At 44.0% G+C, this 12,070-nt stretch overlaps 1 protein-coding gene across 4 annotated transcripts in view; it reads left to right on the top strand.

Moving 5' to 3' along the window:
* The window catches only part of pde4a (phosphodiesterase 4A, cAMP-specific), a 49,979-nt gene that overhangs the window by 33,410 nt on the left and 4,499 nt on the right, over positions 1-12,070 (top strand). For 3 of the 4 annotated variants that reach the window (XM_005939911.2, XM_005939912.3, XM_005939913.3), the window contains exons 4-13: positions 79-149; positions 937-986; positions 1,700-1,812; positions 6,847-6,940; positions 7,024-7,187; positions 7,447-7,545; positions 7,635-7,799; positions 7,916-8,015; positions 9,793-9,947; positions 10,069-10,191. In XM_005939911.2, the coding sequence (XP_005939973.1) occupies positions 79-149; positions 937-986; positions 1,700-1,812; positions 6,847-6,940; positions 7,024-7,187; positions 7,447-7,545; positions 7,635-7,799; positions 7,916-8,015; positions 9,793-9,947; positions 10,069-10,191 (1,134 nt within the window). Of the gene's footprint in view, positions 1-78; positions 150-936; positions 987-1,699; positions 1,813-2,427; positions 4,407-6,846; positions 6,941-7,023; positions 7,188-7,446; positions 7,546-7,634; positions 7,800-7,915; positions 8,016-9,792; positions 9,948-10,068; positions 10,192-12,070 lie in introns of those variants that run through there. The other variant, XM_042218651.1, reaches the window with a different exon arrangement.

Genomic DNA, 12,070 nt, shown 5'->3' with positions numbered 1-12,070 from the left:
CACCTCCTTGCTTCCTCCCTTCCTCTTTCCTCCTCCCTCCTCCTCCTTTCCCTCCCACGCTGTCCATCCATCCCCCAGGTGTTGGCCAGCCTACGAACTGTAAGAAGCAACTTCACCATCCTCGCCAATGTCACAACACCCACTAACAAGTCAGTATCATGCTGTCAAACACCCCTTCCCCCCCTCACTTAACTTGTCACGACTGCCTGCTTCGTTTGCAGTGTGTGTACGCAAATGTCTCGGTTTCCTTGATCCCATGGGGAAACACTTTAGTCATCATGATTAACCAGTTTATGATGACCAGACGATGCTCAAGGAATATGTGATGTGCATTATTTGGCATATTTCCAGCAAGCTTTAGCTGAAGACTGAGTGCAGAGAGCTCAGTGCCTCAGGTGTATGTCCCTGACTCTGTGCCCAGACGATGGAGACGGTCAATAACACTAAAATTATTCTCCCTTGTAATGCAGTAGACAGAAGGAGCTCGAGCTGGCAGGCTTTGAGTTCCACGTCAATATGATATATAAAGCAATGCGCCACTGAATTATCAGCATCTATAATTACACGGCGGTGTACCCTTGCTGTACGATTACAAAAACCACAAAAGCCTTTTGAGAAGAAAGCCGAACTCAGGCTTTGTCTTTAGTCATTTTTAGACGCTTTCATTTTTGAAGTGAAACAAGAGACTTTGTGTGCACTATTAAAACAAGCACCTTGCCGTGTTATTCAGTACCAGATGAAATGTTAATATTCACTCCTCCGCTTGTCTAGTGTTTGTGGGCATATAGACGAAAAAACATCAATACAAATTCTTATATCTCCTGTCTGAGCCCTTTTTTAAAAACCATATATTGCCATGTTGCATGAGTGTTGAACCCCAGCAGGGGGCAGCAGAGGGCAGTTCTCAGACTGATGTAATGCTGTCTTTGTCCACAGGAGGTCACCAGTAACAAGCCAACCCACTGTTCCCCAAGCTACACTCTCTGGTATGTTGTTAGCTAATTAAAACTCTGTCCAGCGAGTTTCCTTTAAGGACACGCCAAGGCTCCCACTCTCCCCTAATGACCGCAGAACATCACATAATATTATGTGGCTATTACTGAGGAAATGTTTAATCAACTGCACTGCGCAGACTTTAGGAAATTGGGTGGATCTTAATTATAAGGCTTAAGCTATTATGGCTATATGGGTTAATAAAATGTTGAATTTAATCACTTCTTGCATGCAGATGTACAAAGTGCATGTAAGAATAGCTTCATTTAAACTGAAACTTTTAGTTTTTATAGGATTCTTTGAAAAAATGTGGAGCCAGGAGCTTGCAAGACCGCCATTGCCGTGGGTTGTGAAATAGATATGAAAAATAAGTGTTCAACAAATACTATTTTTGCAGTTTTTATTTTATTAATAAAACTGGTATTTTCTCTTTTTGTATTAAAAAGCTTAATCCTGATTTAAAATGTCAGAATGATACATGACATTATCAGCACAGTGATGTTGCTTCACTAGACTATTTTTCACTAATCTCAGCTTTTTAGGTTAATTATGATTCAGTACTGTGCAGTGCATGTCATCTTTGAGCCAAGGTGGAAGACAGAAAGTGCGATCACTAGAATGTGATCCAGATCTCCATGCACACATGCTCTTTTCACACTTCCTGCCCATTTATACTTTGACTATGTGTGGTGTGTGCCCCTGCCAGAAGAGACATACCAGCAGATGGCTCGGGAAACTCTGGAGGAGCTGGACTGGTGTCTGGACCAGCTGGAAACCATTCAGACCCACCGCTCAGTCAGCGAGATGGCGTCCAATAAGGTGGGCACCTGTTCGCACACAAATATGTTCAGCTTCACCTTCACTGTTCGCCTATCTCGGCGTAAGCGCCCTGCTGAGATAATGAGCAACATATAAACTGATCCACAAGGCTTTTCCAGCCTCCTCCAGTGCCTGTCACATGTGACCTTCACACATATTCACACAATATTGCTCAGCACATGACTCATCAGCTGGAGTATTCATGTGCTACTTAAAAAAAGTGATCATTTGCAGTAATTCTGGGTTTATTTGCAGTCCTGTGGTATTCATAAATAACTGATGTGGAGTCCTGTGTTCAGCTAGTGCTTTCCTTTTTGGTTGGTATACTGAAAAGTTGGGGGGGGGGGAAACAACTCTAGTGGTTGGTGTGGTTGTAAGCAGTATTGAATTTTGGTGCATTTTTTCATTAGTATGTTTATAATTCATATGTGTGCACATGGGCAGGATTCTTACAGATGCATGCACTTTTGTTTGTGCGGGCATAGGAAGAGAAAGAGAGCGGTAGAGAAGGGTGGGATGTGACGGTTTGTGGGTGGGAAGGACAAGGGAAGGGGGTGGGGGGGGTGGGGGGTGGATAGGTCCTGATGCTGATGTCTCTGCTGTAACCTTGGTTGCTACCGAACAGCAGCAGTGTCTGCCCTTCCCTTTTTTGTCATTGGCTTCCCACTCTGACCACAAGCCATGTGGCTTAGGCAACAACCAATGAAGCACAGGCAATGCTCCTTTAATAGTGCTCTGTCTTAAAGAGACAGCATCCTGTGCCTTGTTGATTTTATTCCAGAAATTCTTCCCATGCTTCACCTCTGTGTTAATAATTAGCAGCGTTCTTTGTGCTTGTAATCAGGCTTGTGATGAAAAGAGCGAGGGAAAAAAGAACACAGTGATGAATGAAGGGACATAGTTTATGTGTTAGTGCACATACAATGTACAGAGAGAGAGAGGAAGACTCTTGGTGAAAACGTAGTCTCTGTGAATATGTCGCGGCGTCTTAGAAGGTGCAAATAAGACATCCTCCACGCTGCCAACATGGAGGTGCACACATGAATATTCCCACACAGTCTCTCACTCACACTCACACCCTCACTCACACACATATTTCCGACAGACGTACATGCTGTCTTGTTGCACATGCGCTGTCGGCATCTGAATAGAGGCGAGCGCAGACACTCACACACATGCACGCGCCTGCAGCCACACTGCCTGATTAGCTTGCGAGAGCTGTCTACAGCATCCAGGGAAATGGCGCAAGAGGCAGAGCATTTGAGGAGAAGCGGCAGCCTAAAGCAGCGGGATTAGACCTCTGGCATTTTGGCCAGCTGATGCACGGATTGACTGGGAGCAGAGGACTGTGCTGCGGAGGTATCAGGAGGCAGCCGGACTGCCTCTGCTCTGACTGTGTGTTACTGGGATCGGTGTGAGACGGCACAGACGGGCTGATGCACCGGTAGGATTGGGCCGGGCCTCTGGATCCGTACTGTGGGGGAGGGGCAGCCGACGCAGAGAGGGAGACTGTTTTTCCAGACCACAGCTCTGGTTTGATTCTTCAACCTGACTGTCTGCTACAGGCCTGCCTGCATCCCATTCTGTCCCCCTCTCTTTCTCTCCATTCTTGCTGTTCTCTTGCTGTCATCAGTTGTTTGCCCGTTCTCCCTTCCCTGGTCCTCCTGCTATCCAGGCTCCCTTTGCATCCACTATTTGAAACCTCAGTCATCTTTCTTTCCTCCCGTCATCATCTCTCCATTGCCCTCACCTTTTTTTTTTCATTAGTGTTTGTGAAGCAGCCCAGCTCTCGTGACATTGTTTTTTTTTTCTTTACATTTCTCTTACATTGCCACTCATTTCCACCATTCGCTGCTGTCTTTGCCCTTCAGACGGTCCATCGCTCCCTGTCTCCCGCCTCCCCTGCCTCCATCTTTACTCTTTCGGCTCCCATCCACCTTTACCCAGCACTGACTATATATTTGGGTCAGCCTGCTCAGCAAATGGGATGAGATGTAGTCTCCACAGCAGCCGGATCCAGGGGGCTCCTGGTTTGCCCTCATCTTCGGACCACACTGAGGCTGGAGCCTGACTCAGGAGTGACTGGGTGGCCTGCTTTGGGGTATTGCATGTAGGCAAGGACAATCTGCACCAGCAGCCCCTGCCCTCACCCCCTTCCCCTGTTCCTTTGACCCCTTCTTGGGGCAGCCGTCACTCTGGAGTGTCCCGGCTTGACTGGCTGTGGCCTCTCCCCACACACCCTGACGACGCCCTCATGCCACTGGGGGACTCGCAGCACCTCTACCCCACTCCACTACCGAACCTCCTGCCGGTGCCATCGACCAAAACCCCCAGTCACCCTCAACATGGGTGTGGTGGAGGCCATTGACCCAGCGCCGTCCCCCTGCCCCTCGCCTGTACCAGGGGGCTACAGGCTGCCCCGCTCCTCCAGCTACAGTCCCTTGCAGGGGAGGGCAGGGGCAGAGCTGGACCTCGGTGCAGCTGCTGGAGGAGTTCTGGAGGGGGGTGGGACAGCAGCAGAGCGCAGGACACCCTTGGTGGACCTCTTCTGTGAGACCTGCTCCAAGCCCTGGCTCATCGGTTGGTGGGACCAGGTAGGGCTCGGGGAACTTGCAGAAAACAAACAAGGCCTGGCGGTGGCCATCTTGGATGGATGCTGTGAACTCTACAAGTGTTATATATGCATTAACAACTCATCTGTTAGCTAGCCCTCATTATGTGTCTTTTTTAAAAATTCACCAGTTGTTACGTCATCTTGTGAATATATTGAGCTTTATAAGGGAAAATCTTAAAAGGTGCTACATTAGATTTGTTTTATGTGGACTCCATGTGGTGCTGGAAGACTTTCTGGGTCTGGCAGGGACTTTATTTCAAACAGTAAGTCAGAATGCTGGCCAGTATATTCCTGTAGATAATTTACATGAAACTACTCAGCAGGAACAGTGATAAGGGAACAGAATTTATTAACTCTGCCCAGTGTTTCTACACTGCAGCAGAACTGTAAACAAAAAGACAATAATATCAGTCTCATTCTTCATCCCCCTATAACCTGTCTACATCCGTGTCCTGTGAGAGTACACCGAGCTGCTTATAATCTGAGAAATAGCCTTGGGACTTTATGAAGTAGTCCAGCAGTTTTTACTGCAGGTACGATGCAGTGTCACATAATGGCCATTTCTATCCTTCACACCTGCGTCCCACATCCCTCTCTCTGGCTCTCTCCTGCTACCCTGAAGCTGGCCTCAATACAGACTAAAAGAAGGCAAGCATGCTGTCAGTGAAGGAGAAGCTTATTGTCTTGGTTCTGTGTAGATGCTTAAAATGGCCTGTATTTATATAGCGCTTTACTAGTCCCTAAGGACGCCAAAGCGCTTTACATATCCAGTCATCCACCCATTCACACACTGGTGATGGCAAGCTACATTGTAGCCACAGCCACCCTGGGGCGCACTGACAGAGGCGAGGCTGCCGGACACTGGCGCCACCGGGCCCCTTAATCCCCCTTTTGGTTATTTAACCCTCTGACTCTATGTAAATTTATACATTTTCACAGGTTTTTATTAATAAATGAAATTTGTAGACTTGTATGTGATGGGATATCTCGACACTTAATAAAAAGAAAAAGAATTAGGATTATAGGATTTACTTGATATCTCTGTATCACTAAGTACAGGTTATACTTTGGAGCACTTCCACGTGTTTTATTCATGACGGTTAGACAAGATATATGCCTGATATATACCTTACATATGCAGGTGTGTGAGCCCACAGTCATGTCGGAACAGTGTTTGCATGTTTGCTTCATTAGTCTGTATCAGAGGAAGAGTGTTGTTTGTCCTGGCACTCGGACTGGCACTGTAGAAGTGTTGGTTGGCAGCTATGACTCAGCGTTACAGCATTAGGGAAGGAAAGAACCAGAGAGAGCGGGAGAGAGGAGGAGGAGGTTTGGGCTGAGCCTGCTTGCCTAAGTGTGCCACTGGGCTTCACTGGCCTTCCTGGCTGCTGATGGCTGATTCTGCCTGATTGCTCCTACAATTTATTGTTACAATTAGCTATTTGCCTGGCTTATTATGTAAGAGGTGACAGGCCAGGAAATGATGGGAAAATGGGAGATAACTATGGGGATAAGAGTGAGAGATGGGGGGTGTTGCACAAAATGAAACGGAAGGAAAACAAAGAGGAGCTTGTGACAGAGAAGGATTTGGGAGCTCAAGGGAGGTAATGGAGAATGCTGTTTACCTCTAGGGGGAGGGAGGAGCAGTTTTAAGTAACAGAGAGCTGTAGCGAGGAGCAGAGGCAGAGGAGGAGAGGGTTGACCTTGGTAAAGGTCAGAGACACCTGCCTACTCCCTCAGATTGTCACCCAAGAAGCCACCGCTCTCACATCAAGCTGAAGGACTGACTGTGAGGAGGCAGTTGCCATGGCAACTGCTCGGGTTGCCATGGAGATTGTTATGTGTGAAAGATCAGTCAGTGGGACACAGACTGAGGGGTCTGTCCGATTTGCATTGTGCTTTCACATAACTTGTCTGACAGGGAACTGTTAAGTCTCCCAAATCATCGTGTGGAGCTATGACAATAAAACATTACATAAACGCAGCGAGAAGATTCAGGAACAGTGTTCAGTCTGTCTGCATGGATAATGTACTCATTTAATCATATTTGTGTCTGTAGTTCACAGCTGACACTGTAGTTGTATGGGAAAGAATACATAAAAGAAACATGCCACATTACTGCAGCACATCTCTGGAAATCAGAGTACAAGCACACTGAGTCGGGGTATTGAACAGTCTGTTCTCATCTGAGAAAAGGAGGAGGCATGATTCATAATTGATTCCCTCGCAAAATGAGGGTGATAATTTATTTTTTCATATTTGAATCACAGGAATGTTTTGTTGTTATATATCAGTGCAAATGGAATCTAAATTACAGTGTTAATATATAGTTGGATATGTCAGTAACACATGTCTTATGCTTCTATGTCCTAACTACTGTTCAAGTCACTCACTTCTGTCAATGTCTGTCCTCCCCTCAGTTTAAAAGGATGTTGAACAGGGAGCTGTCCCATTTGTCAGAGATGAGTCGCTCAGGGAACCAAGTGTCAGAATACATCTCCACTACCTTTCTAGGTAAAGAAAACCTGCCTCCCACTTGTTGCCAACTTTTATAGCAGCTTCACCCGCAGCTGATCTCTGACTTCTGCTCGTTGCAGATAAGCAGAACGAGGTGGAGATCCCGTCCCCCACCATAAGGGAGAGGGAGAAGCCCATGTGTCACATCAGTGGTGTGAAGAAGCTCACGCACAGCTCCAGCCTTTCCAACTCCGCCCTGCCTCGCTTCGGAGTGAAGACTGAACACGAGGATGCATTAGCCAGGGTAAACGGAAGTGAAACCTACTTTCTCAGCACATTGTATTTATTTATCTAATTCTAATACTAAATTCCTGTTTGCATTCTGTAGTCTTCTGTGAGAACATGTAAAGAGAATTTCACTCCAAAACACTGACAGCAATCATCACATTATGTCTACACTGGACCGTAGTAGATTGTGTTAAAATAAACTTTTCTACTGTGAACTTCTAAAGAACTGGCAGCACTGACAGTTTGGTGACATGTGTGTTTCTCTTTGCTCTCAGGAGCTGAACGACTTGAACAAGTGGGGCCTTAATATCTTTCGTGTGGCAGAGTTCTCTAATAATCGACCCCTCAGCTGCATAATGTATGCCATCTTCCAGGTGAGAGGCCGGTCTTAATGAAATGTGCAGCAACTAATAGAATGTAGAATGACTGTGATCATGACTCTCGTGGACTCCGCCTGTTGCAGGAAAGAGATCTACTGAAGACCTTTCGGATCCCTGTGGATACGTTTGTCACCTATGTGATGACCCTGGAGGACCACTACCATGCCAATGTGGCCTACCATAACAGCCTCCACGCTGCTGATGTCACTCAGTCTACTCATGTACTGCTGTCCACACCAGCTTTAGATGTAAGTATCTCTATTTAACTGCCAATGACAAGAAGTCCACACAGCTTCTAAAACGAAACAATAGTTAAGAGCCAAACTGCAAACTATGTGTTCCCCTCTTTGTTTCTCTCTTACAGGCTGTATTCACTGATCTAGAGATACTAGCTGCATTATTTGCTGCCGCCATCCATGATGTGGACCATCCAGGAGTGTCAAACCAATTCCTCATAAACACCAGTGAGTCAAAATGAGATTAAACTTGTACACACATACATTACCAGTCAAAACTTTGGACACGTGACTATTTACAGTGTAGATTCTCACTGAAGGAAACAAAAAAAACTCCCAACAGTGTAACCAGAAAAGCACACCTCCTCCTCAGTGCTTCACGATGGGAACCATGCATGTAGAGACCATCCGTTCACCTTTTCTGCGCCACACAAAGACACGGCGGGTGGAACCAAAGATCTCAAATTTGGACCCATCAGACCAAAGCACAGATTTCCACTGTTCTAATGTCCATTCCTTGTGTTTCTTGGCCCAAACAAATATCTTCTGCTTGTTGCTTTTCCTTAGTAGTGTTTTCTTAGCAGCTTTTTGACCATAAAGGCCTGAATTCGCCTAGTCTCCTCTGAACAGTTGATGTAGAGATGTGTCTGCTACTAGAACTCTGTGTGGCATTTATCTGGACTCTAATCTGGTCCTCATGTGCGCCAGTTTCTTTGTAGTGCTTGATGATTTTTGGGGACACATTCAAAGTTTTAGCAATTTTCCAGAGTGACTGACCTTCAGTTCTTAAAGTAATGGACTGTCGTTTCTCTTTCCTTAGTTGATTGGTTGTTGACATAATATGAATTCTAAGTTGTCAAATAGGGCTGTCAAGTGAGTACCAACCAGACTTCTGCCCAACACAACTGATGGTCCCAACCGCATAAAGATGGCAAGAAATTCCACAAATGAATTAAATGAATGAGGGTTTGCAGCGCTGTCAACAAAGCAAAGGGTGGCTACTTTGAGGAATCGAAACTATAAGATAATATAAAAGTTATTTATCATTTTTTTTCTTTGCTACAAAATTCCGTATATCTTGCATAATATATTTGATGTCTTCGGTTTGTATCTACAGTGTAGAAAGCAGTAAAAAATAGAAGGTGTGTCCAAACTTTTGACTGGTAGTGTATCACACAGCAGGAGATAGTCTGGGTACAACATGTTCTCACTCACTCACATACTCTAAAACCTGGGGTTCTGCAGCATGGTGGTGGACTGGTTAGGACTGTCCCCTGTCAGAAAGAAGTGGATAGGTTGGGAAATTCCTCTTTGGAACAGGAAGAGGTGAATTTGAAGTTGCCTGTCTGTTTTTATTAGCTCCACAATAGAGAGGCCAGACCTCAGTTTTCTCTCATAATCAGCTGTCATAAGCTCCAGCATCCCTTAATAAGTTCTGGAAACAGGTGCATAGATGGGAATACTCCAGAATTACATTGGGTTTAGGCATGAGTACCAACTGGGTAGCTTAGGACACATGGAACCCCCACAGTGTTACTGTCACTACTTTGCACTAGAGAAACATCAAACACGCTCAGGTAATTTAATAAAAACGAAACAACATAAACAATGGTGATAAAAAAAAAAGGTGAATTGGTTGAATATGCCTGATGTGTGATGTGCAATCATCACTAGCAAAGAGAGGGTAGCTATAAAGAAACCAGTACAATAATGTCTATAACAATGTGTTTGTAAAAGTCTCTGATTTAAGAATGGGGATAATTCAGATAGCAAAAACTAAGCAGGGATTTTTATATATGCTTTACTGTTTTGTGTATATAAATTGTATTTATGATGTATATAGTGTAGTATACAACACGCACTTATATACATACATACATATATAGAGTGTGACTTCTCATTTTGTTTTGTAAATGCAACAGTTTACCCTTAAAAAATAGTAATTCTCAAAGGAGTTTTTGTTGTTCTTTTACTGATATCGATTGTTGCTTGATGCCTTCCTCAGACTCAGAGTTAGCCCTGATGTATAATGATGAGTCTGTGCTGGAGAACCATCACTTGGCTGTGGGTTTTAAGCTGCTTCATGAGGACAACTGTGACATCTTCCAGAACCTTACCAAGAGGCAAAGACAGAGCCTTAGGAAGCTTGTTATTGACATGGTGAGTGTCAACATATTCATTAGGAATTATAGCTACCTTTCTCACTTGTCGTCATGTGACCCTTTCTACTTTTTATTTGTCTCTTTTTCCTCTAATCTACTCATACCTACTTTGTTCTCAGGTTTTGGCAACAGACATGTCTAAACACATGAGTTTGCTGGCAGACCTCAAAACTATGGTGGAAACTAAGAAAGTGACAAGTTCTGGAGTGCTGATGCTTGACCACTACACTGATCGAATACAGGTAAGCTACAGTTATTCAGTTAATTTAAAAGTACTTCCAGTCAACAAACAATGAGAGGAATATTTATAAAAGATAGGAGTGTTATAAAAGATAATGAGACCGTGAACGTGGCTCACCACAATGTTTTTTTAAAGGTGGAGACAAGTTGGAAACACAATAAATATGAAGCTGGCATTTTGCTTTAAATAAACTAAACCCTTAGAGTGCATGTATAAGACAGGTGTAGCCACCACAAAGACAGCCATTAGTTTCTGGGCTTTGGTTTTCAAGGCTGGACTCCACGGCTGTTGCAGTCTTGTTATTTTGGCGCAGAAGGGAAGTATCTGAATGCAATGGTGGAGTGCTAGGGCATCATGTAATGCTAGCATGCTTGGTTACCAAAGTGCATTGCACAGACGCAGATGTCAGATAATTGGTACAAACAGCACTGAATGGACTCTTAAGTACAATAAACAACAAGCAATTTCAAGAAGCACCTAAAAGTGTTGACGCAGTTGAGAATTTTAGTTTGGTGACTTTCAAATGGCAGAAGCAAAGCCGCTTGCATTGGCCTTAACCTGTCAGTTTTGAAGCCAGCCTTTCAAGTGGCAGTTTTTGGCATTTGAAAGATTACTTCATCTTTCAGAGCTGTAAGCTGCTGCTTGGTTGAACAATATACTTCACACACCAAACTCCTGCAAGATCTAAAATCCAGACTGACAGTGTGGTGAATGGGACAGAAATGAAACATCCCCAGTTATCTCAGCCAAGGTGATGGTGGTTGCTGACAGTTTCTAAAGCAGCTGATCAGCTGTCTTTGAACAAAGACGAAACAACGGTGTTGATTCGAAAAGTATTTGAATCCACGAAAGACTAGATTCTAACAACTTATTGTATTATTATATGTGTCAAGAGTTTTGGAAAGGACAGCTAATCTGGAATTTCTCACCACTGGAGAAACTAAGTGATTTGCACTGCTCCAGTCAGATGTCACAGAAGAACAGGTGACATTAACAGCGGGAGTTAAAGGAAGAGCTCAGGTGACATCTGGATTAAGCGATAACATCTTTACAACCCTTTCATTGGGAGGTTAGATACAGAGGTTAATTAAATTGAGCTGCAAGCAATGGAGGATGTTTTCTGAGGATTTAAACATGAAGAACATTTTTGCTTAGTAGCTGTCAAGATCAATAAGGAGGAAAGAGCAGTTACTGAGACTTTGGAGAATTGTACCAACTTGTGGAGGAAAGGAAAGGAAAAGAGAATGAATGTGAAAAAGGTCATAAAAACATTGGGTTTGCACCACATTTTTCAGTCGCTTTGTCAATTTAAAATGCTTTAAAATGTCAGACAACTTAAAGGGAAAAAGTAGACGATGGGCAAACAATCTTCATGTTTATCAGATTTCAGGATAGTGTTAATCAATGCTACGGCCATTACTCAAAAAAGGTGATGTATTGCACATTACTCTTTACTTTTCTATTACTTATAAACCTGAAGCTACAGTCCCACACACCAATAGAAATCCCCACCCTTAAGACCTTGAATTGGATAGCTTATGACCCGGAGTTTGTACCTGCCAGACTGGATGGGACCTTTAAACAGTGGACTCTGAGAGGAATTACTTCTTTTTGTTCACTAGCAACAAATGGGGGATTCCAAAGCTATAAAACCATCTCAGATACATATGGATTGGCAAAGCACGACTTTTTTAGATACTTGCAGGTTAGAGACTATTACAACAAGACGTTGCTAATCAGAGATGAAAACGAATACAACCTAATTCATATCTTTCAAGAGGCATACAAGAGAAATGACTCTAAAAAGATGGTCTCGAAAATATACGGTAGTATACAAGCCTCTAAAAATCACTCTACGCTGTACATTAAGCATGAAATGT

Source organism: Haplochromis burtoni, unplaced genomic scaffold (genome assembly GCF_018398535.1).
Source record: "Haplochromis burtoni strain Fernald_Lab_line unplaced genomic scaffold, NCSU_Asbu1 Contig_21, whole genome shotgun sequence".
Taxonomy (NCBI): Eukaryota; Metazoa; Chordata; class Actinopteri; order Cichliformes; family Cichlidae; genus Haplochromis; species Haplochromis burtoni.
Note: the sequence above shows the minus strand (reverse complement) of the source record. Positions and strands in the feature narration are given on the sequence as shown.